The sequence below is a fragment of the Ascaphus truei genome, chromosome 10 (genome assembly GCF_040206685.1).
Source record: "Ascaphus truei isolate aAscTru1 chromosome 10, aAscTru1.hap1, whole genome shotgun sequence".
Taxonomy (NCBI): Eukaryota; Metazoa; Chordata; class Amphibia; order Anura; family Ascaphidae; genus Ascaphus; species Ascaphus truei.
The window spans coordinates 55105608-55129148 of record NC_134492.1 but is presented as its reverse complement, the minus strand read 5'-3'; the positions used below and the strand labels follow the sequence as shown (position 1 = coordinate 55129148).

Genomic DNA, 23541 nt, shown 5'->3' with positions numbered 1-23541 from the left:
GACAGAGCGTGGGAAAGAGACAGAGCGTGGGAAAGAGACAGAGCGTGGGAAAGAGACAGAGCGTGGGAAAGAGACAGAGCGAAGGAAATAGACAGAGCGAGAGTGAGGAAAAGAGACAGAGTGAAGGAAAGAGTGCGAGAGAGAGGGATCCGGTTTCTCACCGCAGGGCGCCAGTGGTAGCAGAGCGCGGCTGTCTCCGACTCTTCAAGGCGCGCAGTTTGTCTCCCTGAGTCAGAGCGTTTCTCTGCCCCAACTCATCCTCATAATTATTCTAGCAAACGGGACAAGGAAACAGCTCGTTAATCTCAATAACAGAGAGGGTAGAGAGAGAGAGGGAGGGCGGGAGATAGAGAGATGGGGAGAGAGAGGGGGAAGAGAGAGAGAGGGAGGGGAGAAATGGGGAGAGAGATTGGGAAGAGAGAGGGATAGGGGAAAGAGAGGGAGAGTTTAAGAAGAGAGAGGGAGAGGGGGGAAGAGAGAGGGGGGAAGAGAGAGTGAAGGGGAAGAAAGAGTGAGGGGGATAAGAAAGAGGCGGGAGGGAGGGGGAGGGAAAGAGAGAGAAGGGGGAGAGGGAGAGGGAGGGGGAGAGAGAAAGAGAGGGGTGAGAGAGGGAGGAGGAAAGAGGGGAGGGAGAGGGTAAGGGAGAGGTAAGGGGGAGAGAGAGAGGAGTGGAGGGAGAGAGGAGTGGAGGGAGAGAGGAGGGGGAGGGAGAGAGGAGGGGGGAGAGAGAGAGGAGGGAGAGAGAGGGGGGAAGAGAGAGAGAGGAGGGGAGGGAGAGAGAGGGGGGAAGAGAGAGAGAGGAGGGGAGGGAGAGATAGGGGGAGGATGAAGGGGAGAGGGGGGGAGAGAGATAGGGAGACTGCACAGCACAGCCTGGCCTTCATCACAACGGAGACACACAGATACTTCTAGACTTCCCCATCATATAAAAGAAAGGACAGATTCCCTGCAGCAAGCAGCCCCAGTATTTGCACTTTTATAAGAAGGGCCGGAGCTCACAGAACATGGTGCTGATGGAAATAATACTATTTATTTGTATCCAATTTAAAAAACAAACGTATTTGCTCCAGCTGTAACTGTGTTGTGTGTGGTGTGTAAACCACAGTGGGCGTGGCATGTAATGAATGTATGTATGTATGTATTGTGACAAACGGCTTACTCCGGGGCCCCGCCGTCTGTCCGGGACAGTTAGAACACGGTCTTTTAGGGTAGGTTAAATGACGAGGCATAACGTGCTGTTCCTTTAAACAGGCTATGCCTGGTTTATTCAGTCCCAGGCACTGAGACTGCCACACTGCATACAACAGAAACACAAGCAAAACAAAAGCCTGCTCACCTGAGCAATAACTTAACTAAGGTTTTCCCTGACTCAGGGTTGGAGTGGCTTTTCCACTTCCAACAACAAAAATAAGGAACTTTGCAGTTTTAGAAACAAGGAGCAAAATGATTTAACCTGTTTGGGGAGAGGCTTTTCCCCTCTCTGCTTCCAGCAGCCTTCCTGCCTCCAGGCTCTTGGGGAGAGGGAAGAGGAACCAGGAAATCAGTCTTAAATACCTGATTTCCAACTAGCATGACAGGTGACAGAAATCAGGCAGCAGACAAACTCTGGTCTGGATCCCTCATCCCTCAGTTCCAGAACTTGCCAAATTGTGGGATGGAGTGCATGTATTATGAGGCTGCATTTTCCAGCCTAAACAGGATAGAAACTGTTCAGTATCCTGGGAGCCCTATATATGGAATTTATTACCATCCCCTGGTTTCTGTCACATATCCTCCCCCCCAGCTCAGACCTCGAGGGATGAGCGACCATGGATATTAGGGAGTGCATCCTTGACAACCCGTCAGCATTGCCATGTTTGTGCCCTGACCTGTGTTTCACAGAAAATTTAAAGGGTTGTAGGCGTAGGAACCACCTGGTCACTCTAGCATTCTTCTCTCTGTTTTGACACATCCAGGTGAGGGGTGCATGATTTGTGACCAACCGGAATTTTCTCCCCAACAGATAGTATTTGAGCGTCTCTACAGCCTACTTTATTGCGAGACACTCTTTCTCGACAATGGAGTAATTTTTCTCCTGGGGATTTAGTTTCCTACTTAAATAAAGGATGGGGTGCTCCTCACCTTGAGACTCCTGGGAGAGTACAGCCCCCAGCCCTACCTCAGATGCGTCGGTTTGGACTAAGAACTCTTTAGAGAAGTCAGGTATGTAAGGAATCCACACCTCAGTTTACTGCTTACCTTGCCTCACAGACCTGTGCAGTCCTGGAACACTCCCTCTGGTATCTACTGCAGCTGTGCAAGCTATCACTGCAACCTAGCCTTGTACTCACTCATTGGAGCAGTGCCTTCACACCCTCCTCCGGGGATTGGCCCGCTGGCCTTTAAGTACTGCATCCCCCACAATCCTTCTCGGCCGAGCATAACCCTTCCTGGTTTTCACAAGTGTTCTGCCACAAGCCCTATGGCTTGGCTCTGTTGTGTTCTAACCTCTCTAGTTCTATTCCCTAGTTCACGCAGAGTTCTGTTACTGTCTCCTGTGCTGAAGTGGAGTACTCTCCTTGTTGACTTCAGCTCCGTTTCCTGAGACCGGCTGCTAGTTCCTGTCTCCTGTGCTGAAGCGGAGGTTTCCCCAGTGTTGTCTTCAGCTCCCTGGTTCCTGGGGCCTGCTGCTCATTCTCTATTGCAGAGGCCATGTCCTGGTTCCTGCGCTGAAGCGGAGGATTCTCCAGCCAACTCAGGACTCTTGCGCTGAAGCACTGATCTACCACTGCTGCCAGGCGGTGTGCCCACTCCGGTCTACCTATCACTTCCTGAGACCAGTACCATGGGCCATGGTCGCTGCACGCGCAGAGTCCACTCCCGTGCTCCTAAGCTGAAGCGGGGAGCTCCTGACTACCTGTTGCCGAACTCCTGCTTGAATAACGTTTACCCTGATGTCTCCAGTCCTGACCCTGGCTTGTCCACTGACGATGCTGCCTTCTCCAGTCCTGACCCTGCTACGTATGACTACGAACTGCGCAATCCGGCTCAGCCTGCGTGGTCTAAGGTCAGTGCTTTTACAACCCCACCTCAGCCACGCGGTCCGACCCAGGTTTGTGGCGAGCACAACCGTGACAAGGTGTGACCAACACTGGTTGGGCACAGAGAGCTTCTTTCAGGCTTCTATAGGCCTGTTCGGTTTCGGGGGACCACTTTACCATTAGCGGCCCTCTTGCTTTTGTGAGGTCGGTTAGTGGGGTTGCCTTAGTTGCAAAATTGGGAATAAATCTTCTATAGTAACCAATTAATCCCAAAAAGGTCCTTACTTGTTTTTTTGTAACTGGCCAATTTTGTATCGCCTCTACTTTAAGTGTTTGGGGTTTGAGTAAAACTCTGCCAATAGAATACCCCAGATACTTGGCCTCCTCCAGACCAATTGTGCATTTAGCGGGGTTAGCAGTTAGTCCAGCAGACCGAACTGCGTCAAGCACAGTTTGGACCTTTGGAAGGTGGGATTGCCAATCTTCACTATGGATTACCACATCATCCAGGTAGGCGGCAGCATACCGAGCATGTGGTTTTAAAATTTTATCCATCATTCTTTGGAATGTGGCGGGAGCTCCATGTAAGCCAAAAGGCAACACCCTATATTGAAAAAGGCCGTCTGGGGTTGAGAAGGCTGTCTTTTCTTTTGCCCTTTCTGTGAGGGGTACCTGCCAGTACCCTTTTGTTAGGTCTAGGGTCGTGAGATATCGGGCTTTGCCCAGTCTCTCTACCAGTTCATCAACCCTGGGCATAGGATAAGTATCAAATTTTGACACCGCGTTTAGTTTCCGGTAGTCATTGCAAAACCTTGTTGTACCGTCTGGCTTTGGGACTAAAACTATAGGGCTGTTCCACCCACTTTGGGATTCCTCAATTACACCTAGTTTTACTGTAGCATTTTTTTAACCTCTAAACTTATAGCCTCTCTTTTGGCCTCTGGGATTCAGTACGGTTTAAGGTTAACTCTAACCCCCGGTTCAGAGACTAGGTCATGTTCAATTACGCTAGTTCTACCTGGCTGTGTAGAGAAGACTTCTTTGTTTCTTCTCACTAAATTCTGGACCTCTCGTTTCTGATGAACGGACAGGGTTTCAGCTATGCTAACCTCTGGGTCAGTTTCTTGATTCTCTGACGGACCTGGGGGTACTAGGGTTAACAAGACCTCTCTATCTTTCCAGGGCTTAAGTAGGTTTACATGGTACATTTGCTCAGGTTTCCTCCTACCTGGCTGTCTCACCTTGTAATTTACTTCTCCCACTCTTTCCAAGACCTCATATGGCCCATGCCACTTAGCAAGAAATTTACTCTCTACGGTGGGAACCAGAACTAGCACCCTATCGCCTGGAAAAAAGAATGGCTTCAGAAGAATAAATTCCACGTTTGAGAATGGCCTAGTCTAAGTCCGGACCTAAACCCCTTTGAAATGTTGTTGCAGAACCTGATGCAAGAGGTCCATGCAAGGAAGCAGTTCCGTAAGGAGGAATGGGCCAAAATTCCTCAAAACCGATGTGAGACTGACCAGCAATTCATGGAAACGCGAAGGGGGCGCCACCAGGTACTGAATCTAAAGGGTCACATACTTATTCACACGTATCACGGTAGGGGTAGCCAGCACCACATAATAATGGTGAAGCACGGCAAGCTGCCCCAAAAACATGTGTAATGGCTCCCTCTGTGAGGCTCATTTTGGCCTGGATGTAATGTTTTGTGTAACCCCTTCCAGAAAAGAGCTAATCATTGTGTGATGTCTGGAAGGGGGGAAAGTGTATGAATTGAGGAATTGGGACTGTATCATAAAAAGCACTTTTATTCCTTAGGTTAGTATGTTCCCCACAGTTAGGAAGCCAGTGATGTGATTTGTGTTTTCAGCATTTCCCTGCGTGCAGACCCAGTAATTCACTTAGCTGGGCTGCAGGCAGAGAAATGCCGTGACAAAGGCTGGGAGCGGCTAAGTACCATGACAATGGTGAGCGGGGAAGGGCTGATTATCAGGTCCTTGGACAGACTCTCAGCGGGGCAGAGCCTTTTTTCCTCCGAGACACTGTGGTGTCTACCCAGCGGGAGGTATGGGGCTGGTTAAGGAAACCATTAGCGGGTCTGAGTCCCGAGGGTGCGATTCCAATTGGCCAGTTCAAATTTCCCGCTCCCCAGCAGCTCCCTCCACGAGGGGCGGTCCAGAGTGCCAAAGCCGGCCCCCTCCTCTGATTGGTGCAGCCGGACAAGCCCTCATCCTTTGCTTGGCTGCAGCCTAACGATCCACGTTCTGATTGGGCGACGGCTCCGGCTCCATGAAAAGAATAGTAGACGAGGGCTATGTAAGGAGCGCAGCCAATCAGAGAACCAGATGAAGTTTGGAGTCGATCGGAGACACGGCTGGCGGGATTTTCAAAAGTGCTATTGAGCGAATAGCACTGAGATACCGGGGAAGAAGCTGTTCAGGGCAAGCTTACTGAAGCAGGCCCCTGCACCTAGTTGAGGCTAGATTCTTCCCCCTCAGGCCCTAGTTGGTGAGTGTTTCATTGTGAATGTATGATTTGTGTGTTTGCTGTCTTGCCAGAATAAACTTTTGTGTATTCAACGTCTGTGTTCTGCCTGGTGATAGTGATCCGGGTGGTTTCGGTGTTAAAAATTCTGGTCCCCGTGACTACATGAATATTGAATGTTGAATCATTTGTGGTTAAATAAATGTTGAAAAATGATCATATTTTTGCGTAATTTGTTTGATCGGGTTATCTTTATCTATTTTTAGGACTCTATTTTTTCACTATGTGAAAATTCTAATGGTTTTACAAACTTTCTCAACACTGTACATGTGTGTACACATAATAGATAAACAAATACAGATGCAGCTGCCATTATTTTAACAAATAACGCGGTGTATACCTCGGAATACCCATGTCATGGCGCGGGATTACGTCCAACCTTCCTGCCTTAAGACGCGAGTGCAGAAAATGGCATTTTAGTGTTCTGGCGTTTAAACACCTGAAATTGACACAGTAGCACAGTACTGTACACATTACAATTCATTTATTTCATTACATTTAATTGCACACAATCCATGAAATTCAAACAAAGCAACCACGATAAACACGTGTGCCTGGGGCGATTGGGCGCGTTCATGCCGCGTGGAGTACAGCAGCGCACACAAAAACGGCGCCGTGATTTGTTAAAATAATGTCCGCTGCATCTGTATATATATCTGTGACGAGGAGGGGTGCCACGCGAGTAATAAAGGGGTCACCCCCATTAGGCACCCCCTTCCATCGTCTGGGAAGTGAGGGTTTAACCAGAAATGTACTGATAATACATATGTTCCCCTGCTTCACAACCAAAAGGTACGTCCCTTGGTTATCCTAGTCCCACATTTAGAGGGAATTAATGTATTTTTATTCCCCTGCCCCAGGGCAAACTGTGGTCTATGTGATAGAAATGTATATGGGTACAATTATTGGTGTTTGTACCTGTACAGTGTACATACACTGGGATCAGGACGGGAGGGAAAGGGTTAATTGCATTTGCAGGTTTATGGCCCTTTGTCCCCTTTCCCGCCTTTTCAGGCTCCATTTTGCAGCTCGTCCATAGGCCGCCATTGAAGCCTCATGCAAGTCAATGGGAATTTCAGTGGTTTAGGCCCGATATCATAGAAGACCTGCAGGTGGCGCCCGAGAGAAGGAGTAGCGGTTCCCCATTGAAAGTGAATGGAGTAATGCATTTCAATGGGGATTCCTTGAAGCCGACCTCCGGAGACGAGCTGACAGCCAGCCAGACCGCAAACCCGCAAGAGCGGAAACAATGTCTAAAAAGAGCTTTGATCAGGTCTCGGTCAAGTTCACGCCCAATTGGCGTGGGAACTTTTGTTCTAGGGCACCCAGAAATAAAATTTGTTTTGCCCCTGGCCCCTAGGAACCCCCTCACTCGACCCCAACCGGGTCCGACAGTTAATGGCGACAAGAAAGGGTCGCGCTGGCCACGAGGGTCTCACCATTGTCCGCAATGGCAGAGAAAGCCGCGTGGCTTTCAAACACTAAGTCCAAAACAGTGTAAACTGAAAACCCATAACTCCGGTTCCGTGGGGATCAGGCGGCTGGGATTTGTCCTGGATGTAGTCACTGCTCCGGCATGACTGCATGGCAATTTCCAGCCCTCTCCTCTCAACCGAACGGAGTAGGGTTAACTGTGAAAAAGTGTGTTTCCCACTGACTTCAATGGTAGCGGAGGTCCCATTGTATCCTATGACAGCGCATGCCCTATTGATTCTAATGGAGGAAAGCCGCGTGGCTTTGAAGCGGCTAAGTCCGAAAGTGTGTAAAGTGAAAACCCATATCTCCATTTCTGCGAGTACCAGAGGGCTGGGATTTGGGTAGCATGTAGTCACTCCTCCGGCATGACTGCATGGCAATTTCCAGCCCCCTCCGATCAACCAGACGGAGTATGGGTAACTGTGAAAAATGTTGTTTTCCCATTGACTTCAATTGCGGAGTTGCTCCATTAAAAGCCTATAACGGCGGAGCCCATTGATTTCAATGGGAGAGTGAAACGCAGATATTTCTTTTAGCGTAGCGGAGAATCCTGCATTAAAGTTAATAGGAGATTTTAACTTGGTTTTAGTATCTCCTGTTCTGGGGGTCGTGGAGGGCTGATATTTGGCCACTATGGCAAGGGTCCTCTGGCATGAGGACCTGGCAAATTGCAGCCCGCTCAGACCCACAGAAAGGATTATTTTAATATAAATATGATTGTGAAAATGTATTATGTTTTGGGTCTAGGGTAAAGCACGGGAAAGCTAGAGGCCCATATGGTATGTTAATGCTCAGGGGGCGACAAGAGGTCTACAATAAACCCCCTGATCAAAGGCTCCCCCATCCTCCTTGTGTATGCTAGGACAAAGAAGAGCAGGACATGGGTACTTGGGTAAAGTGTTGTGTTTCACACCTTGAGATAAAGGTTTTCCTGTGAAGGGACCCAAAAGGCAGACTGGGCGATGCCAGGCTTTTGGGAGGGGGGGATAGGGAAATGAGCCCCTGATTAGAATAATGCCCACCCGTGTGGGCAGGTATTAAATGCTCCCACGTGAGGTGGCAAGGGGTAATTGGGTGGAGGTAATTGATAACCAATGCCTGGCACCCAATGTTAAGGGATAGGGCTGAAACCCCATATAAACGAGTGTAAGCCCTATGCCCAGTGTCATCGTTTGAACATCTGAAAGAATCCTGATTACTTTGATGAATTGCTAATCCTGTCTTTGATTACTTCATTGCCCCATCCCACGTAAGTGCTATATTCTGTATGTTATTCGTGCAATCTTGTGTGTTCACCTTTTTTAAGGAATAAACTTAATTTATCATATCTTAGTTGTGTTCAATTAAACCCAGAGATTTGTGTATATTATAACCCTTCACAAGTTACTGTGACAATATCCAATAAAGAATATCACTTGTGAGCAGATTCACATGTCTTAGACAGGCCTTTCAACCATTCTCACCTAGCATACAGTGCTTCCACTGCAGCAAGGGATTCTAGGAAATGACATGCAAATGAGCACACAATGTGTCACCTTTTGCCTGAAATCCATTTTTACATGGAACCCATATAAGCAAATGCTCTGCTGTTCACACAGCTTTTAAGCACAGCATGGGATTAGACTGTATGCTAGGTTGTAATGGTGAAAGGCGGGGGTGCAGACCTGTCTAAGACGTGAATGTGCTCACAAGTGATATTCTTTATTGTCTATATGCGAACGGTGGATGTTTTTTGTCGCCTTTTTCACCCACCATAACTTAAAATGTGTATATATATATACATATATACATATACATATATATACATATATATACATATATATATATATATATATATATATATATATATATATATATATATACATATACATATACATATATATATATATATATATATATATATATATATATATATATATATATGCAAATACAACTGTATGCTCATCTGCATGTCTTAGGCAGGTCTGCAACCCCGCCTTTCCCCATTATCACCCAGCATACAGCACTTCCACTGCAGCAAGGGATTCTGGGAAATGACATGCAAATGAGCACACAGTGTCACTTTTTGCCTCAAAAACCATTTTTAACATGGTTCCCATTGCTCAATGGTTCCCATTGCTGTGCTCAAACCATTTTTAACAGCTTTGAGCACAGCCAGCTTTGACCATGCAGCAAGCTTAAGCCTATAGGGAACCATGTTAAAAATGGTTTTTGAGGCAAAAAGTGCCACTGTGTGCTCATTTGCATGTCATTTCCCAGAATCCCTTGCTGCAGTGGAAGTGCTGTATGCTGGGTGATAATGGGGAAAGGCGGGGTTGCAGACCTGCCTAAAACATGCAGATGAGCATACAGTTGTATTTGCATATTTGCTTTCCTATGGAGGGTTTTTGTCACTTTTTTTACTCACCATAACTTAACTCAGTATTATGGTATATAAATATATATATATATATATATATATATATACATACATACATACATATATGTGTATATATATACATGTATGTATATATATATGTATGTATTGTGACAAACGGCTTACTCCGGGGCTCCGTCGTTTGTCCGGGACATACAACAGAAAACAGAGCAAAACCAAAAGCTGCTCACCTGAGCGATAACTTAACTTAGATATACCTGACTCAGGGTTGGAAGTGGCTTTTCCACTTCCAACAACAAAACAAGGTACTTTTGCAGTCTTACACAAATGAACAGAAAGATTGAACCTGTTTGGGGAAGAGGCTTCTCCCCTCTGTAGTTCAGCAGCCTTCCAGCCTCCTGGCTCTTGTGGAGAGACCAGAGCAAACAGGAAATCAGACTTTCATACCTGATTCCTAATTAGCATGACAGGTGACAGAAATCAGGCAGCAGACAAACTCTGGTCTGGATCTCTCATCCCTCAGTTCCAGCGCTTGCCAAACTGTGGGATGGAGTGTATGTATTATAAGGCTGCACTCCCAGGCCAAACAGGATAGAAACTGTCTAGTATCCTGGGAGCCCTATATACGGAATTTATTACCATCCCCTGGTTTCTGTCACATATCCTCCCCCCCAGCTCAGACCTCGAGGGATGAGCGACCATGGATATTAGGGAGTGCATCCTTGACAACCCGTCAGCATTGCCATGTTTGTGCCCTGACCTGTGTTCCACAGAAAATTTAAAGGGTTGTAGGCTTAGGAACCACCTGGTCACTCTAGCATTCTTTTCCCTGTTTTGACACATCCAGGTAAGGGGTGCATGATCTGTGACCAACCGGAATTTTCTCCCCAACAGGTAGTATTTGAGCGTCTCTACTGCCCACTTTATTGCGAGACACTCTTTCTCTACTATGGAGTAATTTTTCTCCTGGGGATTTAGTTTCCTACTTAAATAAAGGATGGGGTGCTCCTCACCTTGAGACTCCTGGGAGAGTACCGCCCCCAGTCCTACCTCAGATGCGTCGGTTTGAACTACGAACTCTTTGGAGAAGTCAGGTGTGACCAACACTGGTTGGGCACAGAGAGCTTCTTTCAGGCTTCTAAAGGCCTGTTCGGTTTCGGGGGACCACTTTACCATTAGCGGTCCTCTTGCTTTTGTGAGGTCAGTTAGTGGGGTTGCCTTAGTTGCAAAATTGGGAATAAACCTTCTATAGTACCCAATTAACCCCAAAAAGGTCCTTACTTGTTTTTTTTGTAACTGGCCTTGGCCAATTTTGTATCGCCTCCACTTTGAGTGTTTGGGGTTTGAGTAAACCTCTGCCAATAGAATATCCCAGATACTTGGCCTCCTCCAGACCAATAGTGCATTTAGCGGGGTTAGCAGTTAGTCCAGCAGACCGGACTGCGTCAAGCACAGCTTGGACCTTTGGAAGGTGGGATTGCCAATCTTCACTCTGGATTACCACATCATCCAGGTAGGCGGCAGCATACCGAGCATGTGGTTTTAAAATTTTATCCATCATTCTTTGGAATGTGGCGGGAGCTCCATGTAAGCCAAAAGGCAACACCTTATACTGAAAGAGGCCGTCTGGGGTTGAGAAGGCTGTCTTTTCTTTTGCCCTTTCTGTGAGGGGAACCTGCCAGTACCCTTTTGTTAGGTCTAGGGTTGTGAGATATCGGGCTTTGCCCAGTCTCTCTACAAGTTCATCTACCCTGGGCATAGGATAAGTATCAAATTTTGACACCGCGTTTAGTTTCCGGTAGTCATTACAAAACCTTGTTGTACCATCTGGCTTTGGGACTAAGACTATAGGGCTGTTCCACCCACTTTGGGATTCCTCAATTACACCTAGTTTTAGCATTTTTTTAACCTCTAAACTTATAGCCTTTCTTTTGGCCTCTGGGATTCGGTACGGTTTAAGGTTAACTCGGACCCCCGGTTCAGAGACTAGGTCATGTTCAATTACGCTAGTTCTACCTGGCTGTATAGAGAAGATTTCTTTGTTTCTTCTCACTAAATTCTGAACCTCTCGTTTCTGATGAACAGACAGGGTTTCAGCTATGCTAACCTCTGGGTCAGTTTCTTGATTCTCTGACGGACCTGGGGGTACTAGGGTTAACAAGACTTCTCTATCTTTCCAGGGCTTGAGTAGGTTTATATCGTAAATTTGCTCAGGTTTCCTCCTACCTGGCTGTCTTACCTTATAATTTACTTCTCCCACTCTTTCCAAGACCTCATATGGCCCATGCCATTTAGCAAGGAATTTACTCTCCACGGTGGGAACCAGAACTAGTACCCTATCACCTGGAAAAAAAATTCTGACCCTAGCACCCTTATTATACGTATTCCTCTGTGCTTCTTGAGCTTTTTCCATGTGTTCCCTCACTATGGGTAGGACTGCAGCAATGCGGTCCTGCATCTGGGCAACATGCTCTATTACACTTCTGTAAGGGGTAACCTCGTGTTCCCAAGTCTCTTTGGCTATATCCAGTAAGCCCCTTGGGTGTCGGCCATACAATAGTTCAAACGGGGAGAAGCCTGTGGATGATTGGGGAACTTCCCTAATGGCAAATAACAGGTACGGTAACAAACAATCCCAGTTTTTCCCATCTTTATCGACCGCCCGCCGTAACATGCTCTTTAAGGTTTTATTGAACCTTTCCACTAAACCATCTGTTTGTGGATGATAGACTGAGGTTCTGAGATGCTTGATTTTTAGGAGTTTACATAACTCTTTTGTTACTTGGGACATAAATGGTGTTCCCTGGTCAGATAGAATCTCTTTAGGAATTCCAACCCGGGAAAACAGAACTACTAACTCTTTTGCTATGTTTTTGGCAGAGGTGCTACGTAGGGGAACTGCCTCCGGATATCGGGTGGCATAATCTAATATTACCAATATATGCTGATGTCCCCTAGCAGACTTTATTAGGGGTCCTACTAGATCCATAGCAATCCGGTCAAATGGTACCTCTATTATGGGAAGGGGTACCAATGGGCTGCGGTACGCCTTGAACGGGGCGGTGATCTGACAGGCTGGGCATGAGGAACAATAATTCGTAATTTCTGCCAGAACCCCAGGCCAATAGAAGCTTCGGAGAACCTTTTCTTTTGTCTTTTCCACCCCTAGGTGTCCCCCCAATGGATGACTATGTGCGAGGTGTAATACTACGTTACGGAATGTCCGTGGTACCAACAATTGTTTAGTTGTAACTGATTTCCTTTTATCAACCCGATATACTAGGTCGTTCTCTACCTCGAAGTAGGGGTAAGCAAGTGACCTATCTGGTTGGCCAGGAGTACTATTCTGGTCCCGTATATTTCCCCTTGCTACCGCTAATGTGGGGTCCTCCCACTGGGCCTTCTTAAAACTCCCAGGACTGACCTCTAGGTCAGCGAGGGTCTTATCCGGTTCTGGGGTGGTAAGTGTCTGCTCAACATCTTGATTTGGGGTATTCCCTACCAAAGTAGTGATGGGGAAGGGAATTTTACAGCACTCCTCCTTTTCCCCCTTCTTATTTGGGCCCTCGTCAACCTCCATTTCTGAAAAAGGGAAAGGATTTGTTTCTTCTAATACTTCGTTATGGTCCGCTATTGAACTCTGGGCGCTATTCTGAGCGGGGGACCACATTTTTAGAAAATGGGGAAAGTCGGTCCCTATTAACACATCATGTGCCAGTTTGGGTACAATACCCACCTTGAAATCTAAAGAACCAAACTCTGTTTCAAAAAAAACATCAACAGTGGAATATTCATGATTATCCCCATGTATACAACAAATTGCCACTCTTTGTGAACTGTTTCCCTGTTTCTTCTTAATGGGCAAGAGGTATTCGGACACTAGTGTGACCATGCTCCCAGAGTCAAGAAGTGCCCGAACCCTCTTACCATTAACCTTTACAAATGCCCACAGATGGTTATTCATGGGGTCCTCTGGGCTAGGGCCCATACATTGGGACAACAGCGAATAAGGTTCCACGCTGTTGCATTGCATGGGCTCATCATTTAGTGGGCAGATTTTTGCTGTGTGGCCCCTCTCATGACAATTTACACATTTAGGTACATAGTCTGTGTCCCACTTAGAGCCTTTTCCCGGCTCCCCATGTTGGCTATTGCCCTTAGTGTGCGAACCACTGTTGCTGGTGCTGCGTGAAGGTGGTCGCCGCTCTTCAGCGCCCCTTAACCCCGGTACCCTTTTACCGTCTCTGGAAGAGTCCTGGAACCTCGGGTAGTGGGGTTGCTCCACGATTGTGGGTTGCGGGTGCTCATCTGCTGCATTGTACCTTTCTACGAGGGCCACAAGCTCATCCGCATTGTGGGGGTCACTCCGACTGACCCAACGGCGTAAGGCAGAGGGAAGTTTCCTCAAGAACTGGTCCATGACCAACCGTTCCACGATGTGGCTGGCTGAGTTGATCTCGGGTTGTAGCCACTTCCGGGCGAGGTGGATGAGGTCATACATCTGGCTTCGGGTGGCTTTATCCATCGTGAAGGACCATGCGTGAAACCTTTGGGCGCGAACAGCCGTGGTTACGCCGAGGCGGGCGAGGATCTCGAACTTCAATTTTGCATAGACGTTAGCTTCGGCTGGCTCTAGATCAAAGTAAGCCTTCTGGGGTTCGCCGCTTAGGAAGGGTGCGATTAGACCAGCCCACTCAGCTTCTGGCCATCCCTCTCTCTGTGCCGTGCGTTCAAACGTGAGAAGATAGGCTTCCACATCATCCGAGGGTCCCATCTTCTGAAGGTAGTGGCTTGCCCTGGTCATTTTCGGAACTGGGGCTGCCTCTGCCCGTGGAAGGTTACTGATAGTCCCCCTCAGGATCTCGAGTTCCTGCTGTAAGCCCTGAGCGAACCGCTGCTGCTCCTCTCTCAGCAAGCGGTTTGTCTCTTGCTGGTTTGCATTCGCGTTTTGCAGGGCTTCATTCGTCTGTTGCTGGGCTGCATTCGTCTGCTGCTGGTTTGCATTAGTTTCTTGCTGGGCTATTAACAGCTGTTGCTGGGTTTCATTCACGTCTTTCTGGGCAGCGACATTGCGTACCAGCGCACCCACCACGTCTTCCATCTTGTTTGCAGAGGATGAAAAAAAAACTTTTTTTTTTTTATTTAAAGTTCTTCAACCCGCAGACCCCTTAGTGCTCTGCCCGCATTCTCCACCATATGTGACAAACGGCTTACTCCGGGGCTCCGTCGTTTGTCCGGGACTGTTTAGAACACGGTCTTTTAGGGTAGGTTAAATGATGAGGCGTCACGTACTGTTCCTTTAAACAGGCTATGCCTGGTTTATTCAGTCCCAGGCACTGAGACTGCCACAGTGCATACAACAGAAAACAGATCAAAACCAAAAGCTGCTCACCTGAGCGATAACTTAACTTAGATATCCCTGACTCAGGGTTGGAAGTGGCTTTTCCACTTCCAACAACAAAACAAGGTACTTTTGCAGTCTTACACAAATGAACAGAAAGATTGAACCTGTTTGGGGAAGAGGCTTCTCCCCTCTGTAGTTCAGCAGCCTTCCAGCCTCCTGGCTCTTGTGGAGAGACCAGAGCAAACAGGAAATCAGACTTTCATACCTGATTCCTAATTAGCATGACAGGTGACAGAAATCAGGCAGCAGACAAACTCTGGTCTGGATCTCTCATCCCTCAGTTCCAGCGCTTGCCAAACTGTGGGATGGAGTGTATGTATTATAAGGCTGCACTCCCAGGCCAAACAGGATAGAAACTGTCTAGTATCCTGGGAGCCCTATATACGGAATTTATTACCATCCCCTGGTTTCTGTCACAGTATATATATATATATATATATACATACATACATACATACATACATATATATATATATATATATATATATACATATATACATATATATATATATATATATATATATAGTGTTCGACAAACCTATACATTTGCTCGCCCCGGGCGAGTAAATATTGGCCCAAGCAGCACACGTTTGGTACTAGGTGGCGAGTAGATTTTTTTATGTGGCGAGTAGATTTTTTGGTGATTTGTCAATCACTGTATATATATACATACATACACAGCCCCCACCCCCCGAAAGGTACACACACATATACATATATATATACACACACACACACACACACACACACACACACACACACACACACACTGGATATAATATACAGACACCCCCACAGAACGTCATTCTATATACAGAACCTACACCATTCCATAAACTTAGAACCCATGCACCCAGTCAGCTTATATACTGACCCATCAGAACCCAGCCCCAGTCTGCACTTCTGCGTCCGCCCCACCTTCTAATACAAGAAGAATATACTGCATTCTCCGTGATATTTGTGCTGAGTCGGGGCTCGCCGCCGATGCACCGAGCGGTAAACAAAATCGCAACGCACACTGACTTAACGCCGAAAATGGCGAGATGCACTTCTCGCCGAGAATAGAAATACGGCAACCGCGAGCCTCTCCCCGGCGAGAGTTCCCTGGAGCCATACCAGTGGGGGTACACTATTAACCCTTTGAATTCTTTTTTGGTGGTGGGGGGTTGTGGGGGGTGGGGAATGTGCCCACATTGGGTGTAGCTTTTGGGTAACTCCTTCGCTGCCAGAGCAATGAAACGCAGGCCCCCCTGGCATGGCAAGGGGTAGCAAAGATCTCCTGATACATTTGCAAGGAAGGGGTTAACGCTGGCAGGGGGATAGCAGCGTGAGGTCTTCATCCCGTTATCTGCGCACTTGTGTGTGGCTCGCCGAGCGCACAGCTATTTTAAGCCCGGGTGAGAGTGCCAGGACGGCGCCACGGCAGAGCGGTGCTGCTTATAATCAGAGACGGTCACATACTCAGAATGTGGACAATGCCGAGATCTGGCGGGTACCAGGTGACGGGGGCGCAGTGCAGGGGGGGCGGTGACAGCGGGAATTCCTGCCAGTCATTATGAGGTTATAGAAGCTGCGGTCGGCTGTGATAAGAAGATATTACGGGAATATTCCTCCATGTGTCACCAGGTTATATACACCGTTTATAGTGCTGAGTGCTGTCAATGTTCACACTCTCGCTGTCATTTCTAATAGGCCCCCCCAGAGAAAAGCTTTTTCCCATGAATATGGTCATACTCATTATAGCTTTGCTTTACAGTATGTATGTAGAGGGGTAGGTCAAGGGTAAAGGGATACTTGCCTCTCCTGCTCTCTCCACGCTCTGCCACCGGTTCAGGCTCCGACCCACAGACAGATCCTCAAAGTCAGACAGGATCCGGGTGACAGTCCCATCCTCCAGCTGAGTTTGCTTCTGTTTGGATCTGTAAATGTCGCCCTGAACCCACAGCCAGGTCTGCTTCCTGGGAACACACGAGGACATTGTAACAGGCAGACACAGTGTAACACTATCAGTGTATCAACACAAATACACTGTAACAAGCAGACACAGTGTTACACTATCAGTGTATCAACACAAATACACTGTAAAAAGCAGACACAGTGTAACACTATCAGTGTATCAACACAAATACACTGTAACAAGCAGACACAGTGTAACACTATCAGTGTATCAACACAAATACACTGTAACAAGCAGACACAGTGTAACACTATCAGTGTATCAACACAAATACACTGTAACAAGCAGACACAGTGTAACACTATCAGTGTATCAACACAAATACACTGTAACATGCAGACACAGTGTAACACTATCAGTGTATCAACACAAATACACTGTAACAAGCAGACACAGTGTAACATTATCAGTGTATCAACACAAATACACTGTAACAAGCAGAGACAGTGTAACACTATCAGTGTATCAACACAAATACACTGTAACAAGCAGACACAGTGTAACACTACCAGTGTATCAACACAATAACATTGTAACTAGCAGACACAATATAACACTATCAGTGTATTAACATGAAACTACATTACAACGTGCTGATGTTGATACACTGACAGTCACAATGTGTCAGTGTATTATCATTAAGACATTATAACAAACAAACAGTGTAACAGTGTCAGTGTAATCACCATGAAGACATTGTAACTCTGTATTCACTGCCTCGTGCGTCCAGCGCCCACAATCTGTCCCCCGGCCTCGAGCGTCCAGCGCCCTCAATCTGTCCCCCGGCCTTGCGCGGCCAGCGCCCTCAATCTGTCCCCCGGCCTCACGCGGCCAGCGCCCTCAATCTGTCCCCCGGCCTCGCGCGTCCAGCGCCCTCAATCTGTCCCCCGGCCTCACGCGTCCAGCGCCCCTCAATCTGTCCCCCGGCCTCACGCATCCAGCGCCCTCAATCTGTCCCCCGGCCTCGCGCGTCCAGCGCCCTCAATCTGTCCCCCAGCCTCACGCACCCAGCGCCCCTCAATCTGTCCCCCGGCCTCACGCACCCAGCGCCCTCAATCTGTCCCCCGGCCTCACGCGTCCAGCGCCCTCAATCTGTCCCCCGGCCTCAAGCGGCCAGCGCCCTCAATCTGTCCCCCGGCCTCGCACGGCCAGCGCCCTCAATCTGTCCCCCGGCCTCACGCGTCCAGCGCCCTCAATCTGTCCCCCGGCCTCGCGCATCCAGCGCCCTCAATCTGTCCCCCGGCCAGCGCCCCTCAATCTGTCCCCCGGCCTCGCGCGTCCAGCGCCCTCAATCTGTCCCCCGGCCTCGCGCGGCCAGCGCCCTCAATCTATCCCCCGGCCTCACGCAGCCAGCGCCCTCAATCTGTCCCCCGGCCTCACGCGTCCAGCGCCCTCAATCTGTCCCCCGGCCTCACGCGTCCAGCGCCCTCAATCTGTCCCCCGGCCTCACGCGTCCAGCGCCCCTCAATCTGTCCCCCGGCCTCACACGTCCAGCGCCCTCAATTTGTCCCCCGGCCTCGCGCGTCCAGCGCCCTCAATCTGTCCCCCGGCCTCACACGTCCAGCGCCCCTCAATCTGTCCCCCGGCCTCGCGCGTCCAGCGCCCTCAATCTGTCCCCCGGCCTCGCGCGTCCAGCGCCCTCAATTTGTCCCCTGTCCTCGCGCGTCCAGCGCCCTCAATCTGTCCCCCGGCCTCGTGCGGCCAGCGCCCTCAATCTGTCCCCCGACCTCGCGCAGCCAGCGCCCTCAATCTGTCCCCCGGCCTCACGCGTCCAGCGCCCTCAATCTGTCCCCCGGCCTCACGCGTCCAGCGCCCTCAATCTGTCCCCCGGCCTCACACGTCCAGCGCCCTCAATCTGTCCCCCGACCTCACGCGTCCAGCGCCCTCAATCTGTCCCCCGACCTCGCGCGGCCAGCGCCCTCAATCTGTCCCCCAGCCTCACGCGGCCAGCGCCCTCAATTTGTCCCCCGGCCTCACGCGGCCAGCGCCCCTCAATCTGTCCCCCGGACTCGCGTCCAGCGCCCTCAATCTGTCAGCCGGCCTCGCGCGTCCAGTGCCCTCAATCTGACCCCCGGCCTCACGCGGCCAGCGCCCTCAATCTGACCCCCGGCCTCACGCGGCCAGCACCCTCAATCTGTCCTCCCCCGGACTCACGAGCGCCCTGAAACTGACCCTTGTGCGGCCAGCGCCCTGAATCTGACCCCCGGCCTCACGCACCCAGCGCCCTGAATCTGACCCCCGGCCTCACGCACTCAACGCCCTGAATCTGACCCCCGGCCTCACGCAGCCAGCGCCCTGAATCTGCCCCCCGGCCTCACGCACCCAACGCCCTGAATCTGACCCCCGGCCTCACGCACCCAGCGCCCTGAATCTGACCCCCGGCCTCACGCACCCAGCGCCCTGAATCTGACCCCCGGCCTCACGCAGCCAGCGCCCTGAATCTGACCCCCGGCCTCACGCAGCCAGCGCCCTGAATCTGCCCCCCGGCCTCACGCACCCAGCGCCCTCAAACTCATGCGTGGCCAGCGCCCTGAATCTGACCCCCGGCCTCACGCACCCAGCGCCCTGAATCTGACCCCCGGCCTCACGCACCCAGCGCCCTGAATCTGACCCCCGGCCTCACGCACCCAGCGCCCTCAAACTCATGCGCGGCCAGCGCCCTGAATCTGACCTTCGGCTGCCACAAAAACTTTCCATTTGACACTCGTACGGGGACACGGTGTTACCTCGAAACGGTAATTACATAGTGCGGAGCATGTCTGTGCAGGTCCATCTCACAACAGCCCCGGAACCCAGCACCTACTCTCTCCTCATTCTAACGCTCTCTCCTCATTCTAACGCTCTCTCCTCATTCTAACTCTCTCTCCTCATTCTAACGCTCTCTCCTCATTCTAACTCTCTCTCCTCATTCTAACTCTCTCTCTCCTCATTCTAACTCTCTCTCTCCTCATTCTAACTCTCTCTCTCTCTCCTCATTCTAACTCTCTCTCCTCATTCTAACTCTCTCTCTCCTCATTCTAACTCTCTCTCTCCTCATTCTAACTCTCTCGCCTCATTCTAACTCTCTCGCCTCATTCTAACTCTCTCTCACCTCATTCTAACTCTCTCTCACCTCATTCTAACTCTCTCTCTCACCTCATTCTAACTCTCTCACTCCTCTTTCTAACTCTATCTCTCCTCATTCTAACTCTCTCTCCTCATTCTAACTCTCTCTCCTCATTCTAACTCTCTCTCCTCATTCTAACTCTCTCTTTCCTCATTCTAACTCTCTCTCTCTCCCCCCTCTCATTCTAACTCTCTCTCTCCTCATTCTAACGCTCTCTCCTCATTCTAACTCTCTCTCACTTCATTCTAACGCTCTCTCCTCATTCTAACTCTCTCTCACCTCATTCTAACTCTCTCACTCCTCTTTCTAACTCTCTCTCACCTCATTCTAACTCTCTCTCTCCTCATTCTAACTCTCTCTCTCCTCATTCTAACTCTCTCTCTCCTCATTCTAACTCTCTCTCTCCTCATTCTAACTCTCTCTCTCCTCATTCTAACTCTCTCTCCCCCCTCATTCTAACTCTCTCTCCTCATTCTGACTCTCTCTCCTCATTCTAACTCTCTCACCTCATTCTAACTCTCTCACCTCATTCTAACTCTCTCACCTCATTCTAACTCTCTCACCTCATTCTAACTCTCTCTCCTCATTCTAACTCTCTCTCTCCTCATTCTAACTCTCTCTCTCCTCATTCTAACTCTCTCTCTCCTCATTCTAACTCTCTCTCTCCTCATTCTAACTCTCTTTCTCCTCATTCGAACTCTCCTCATTCGAACTCTCCTCATTCTAACTCTCCTCATTCTAACTCTCCTCATTCTAACTCTCCTCATTCTAACTCTCCTCATTCTAACTCTCCTCATTCTAACTCTCTCTCCTCATTCTAACTCTCTCTCCTCATTCTAACTTTCTCTCTCCTCATTCTAACTTTCTCTCTCCTCATTCTAACTTTCTCTCTTCTCATTCTAACTCTCTCCTCATTCTAACTCTCTCTCTCCTCATTCTAACTCTCTCTCTCCTCATTCTAACTCTCTCTCTCCTCATTCTAACTCTCTCTCTCCTCATTCTAACTCTCTCTCTCCTCATTCTAACTCTCTCTTTCCTAATTCTAACTCTCTCACCTCATTCTAAGTCTCTCACTCCTCTTTCTAACTCTATCTCTCCTCATTCTAACTCTCTCTCCTCATTCTAACTCTCTCTCCTCATTCTAACTCTTTCTCCTCATTCTAACTCTCTCTCTCCTCATTCTAACTCTCTCTTTCCTCATTCTAACTCTCTCTCTCCCTCCTCATTCTAACTCTCTCTCCTCATTCTAACTCTCTCACCTCATTCTAACTCTCTCGCCTCATTCTAACTCTCTCACCTCATTCTAACGCTCTCACCTCATTCTAACGCTCTCACCTCATTCTAACTCTCTCTCCTCATTATAATGCTCTCACCTCATTCTAACTCTCTCTCACCTCATTCTAACTCTCTCACTCCTCTTTCTAACTCTCTCACCTCATTCTAACTTTTCTCGCCTCATTCTAACTCTCTCGCCTCTTTCTAACTCTCTCTTTCCTCATTCTAACTCTCTCTTTCCTCATTCTAACTCTCTCTTTCCTCATTCTAACTCTCTCGCCTCATTCTAACTCTCTCGCCTCATTCTAACTCTCTCGCCTCATTCTAACTCTCTCACTCATTCTAACTCTCTCCCTCATTCTAACTCTCTCACCTCATTCTAACTCTCTCACCTCATTCTAACTCTCTCACCTCATTCTAACTCTCTCACCTCATTCTAACTCTCTCACCTAATTCTAACTCTCTCTCCTCATTCTAACTCTCTCTCCTCATTCTAACTCTCTCACCTCATTCTAACTCTCTCACCTCATTCTAACTCTCTCACCTCATTCTAACTCTCTCTCCTCATTCAAACGCTCTCTCCTCATTCAAACGCTCTCTCCTCATTCTAACTCTCTCTCCTCATTCTAACGCTCTCACCTCATTCTAACTCTCTCACCTCATTCTAACTCTCTCACCTCATTCTAACTCTCTCTCCTCATTCTAACGCTGTCTCCTCATTCTAACGCTCTCTCCTCATTCTAACGCTCTCTCCTCATTCTAACGCTCTCTCCTCATTCTAACGCTCTCTCCTCATTCTAACGCTCTCACCTCATTCTAACTCTCTCACCTCATTCTAACTCTCTCTCCTCATTCTAACGCTCTCTCCTCATTCTAACGCTCTCTCCTCATTCTAACGCTCTCTCCTCATTCTAACTCTCTCACCTCATTCTAACTCTCTCACCTCATTCTAACTCTCTCACCTCATTCTAACTCTCTCTCCTCATTCTAACTCTCTCACCTCATTCTAACTCTCTCTCCTCGTTCTAACTCTCTAACCTCATTCTAACTCACCTCATTCTAACTCTCTCACCTCATTCTAACTCTGTCTCCTCATTCTAACGCTCTCACCTCATTCTAACTCTCTCTCCTCATTCTAACTCTCTCTCTCCTCATTCTAACTCTCTCTCTCCTCATTCTAACTCTCTCTCTCTCTCTCTCCTCATTCTAACTCTCTCTCTCTCTCCTCATTCTAACTCTCTCTCTCTCCTCATTCTAACTCTCTAACCTCATTCTAACTCACCTCATTCTAACTCTCTCACCTCATTCTAACTCTCTCTCCTCATTCTAACGCTCTCACCTCATTCTAACTCTCTCTCCTCATTCTAACTCTCTCTCTCTCCTCATTCTAACTCTCTCTCTCTCTCTCTCCTCATTCTAACTCTCTCTCTCCTCATTCTAACTCTCTCTCTCTCTCTCTCCTCATTCTAACTCTCTCTCCTCATTCTAACTCTCTCTCTCCTCATTCTAACTCTCTCTCTCCTCATTCTAACTCTCTCTCTCTCCTCATTCTAACTCTCTCTCTCTCTCTCTCCTCATTCTAACTCTCTCACCTCATTCTAGCTCTCTCAGTACCGGAGGGGTTTCATATATTAGTATATATGGCGCTCCCCTTTCACCCCCATTGTAGAGGGGAAACGGAAGTTAGGGACCTCCTGGGGATCTGTGTTGCCGCGGCATACTCACTCCTCCAGGAAGTGCTGCTGGGGTCCGATGATAGAGCCGGGACGGCATATTCGGAGCCAGGAGATGGCCTCGGCGTGTGTGAACCTGTAGTGTTTCATGATGTAGCAGGAGATCAGGGATCCAGTCCTGCCCAGGCCGGCTACGGGGAAACGAAACAGGAGGGTGAGCCCCGCAGAGCGGGCGTCTGTGTGTAACAGAGAGGAGGGTGAGTGCCGCAGAGCGGGCGTCTGTGTGTAACAGGGAGGAGGGTGAGCCCCGCAGAGCGGGCATCTGTGTGTAACAGAGAGGAGGGTGAGTGCCGCAGAGCGGGCGTCTGTGTGTAACAGAGAGGAGGGTGAGTGCCGCAGAGCGGGCGTCTGTGTGTAACAGAGAGGAGGGTGAGCGCGGCAGAGTGGGCGTCTGTGTGTAACAGGGAGGAGGGTGAGCCCCGCAGAGCGGGCGTCTGTGTGTAACAGAGAGGAGGGTGAGTGCCGCAGAGCGGGCGTCTGTGTGTAACAGGGAGGAGGGTGAGCCCCGCAGAGCGGGCGTCTGTGTGTAACAGAGAGGAGGGTGAGTGCCGCAGAGCGGGCGTCTGTGTGTAACAGAGAGGAGGGTGAGTGCCGCAGAGCGGGCGTCTGTGTGTAACAGAGAGGAGGGTGAGTGCCGCAGAGCGAG

General features: G+C 49.0%; 1 protein-coding gene across 1 annotated transcript in view; it reads right to left on the bottom strand.

Annotated features, from left to right (window-relative positions):
- The window catches only part of CDC14A (cell division cycle 14A), a 117000-nt gene that overhangs the window by 24610 nt on the left and 68849 nt on the right, over positions 1–23541 (bottom strand). Inside the window, exons 9-11 of the mRNA XM_075615491.1 lie at positions 22888–23026; positions 16623–16782; positions 162–271 (exon numbers count right to left, since the gene is read on the bottom strand). Of these exons, the coding sequence (XP_075471606.1) occupies positions 162–271; positions 16623–16782; positions 22888–23026 (409 nt within the window). The remainder of the gene's footprint in view (positions 1–161; positions 272–16622; positions 16783–22887; positions 23027–23541) is intronic.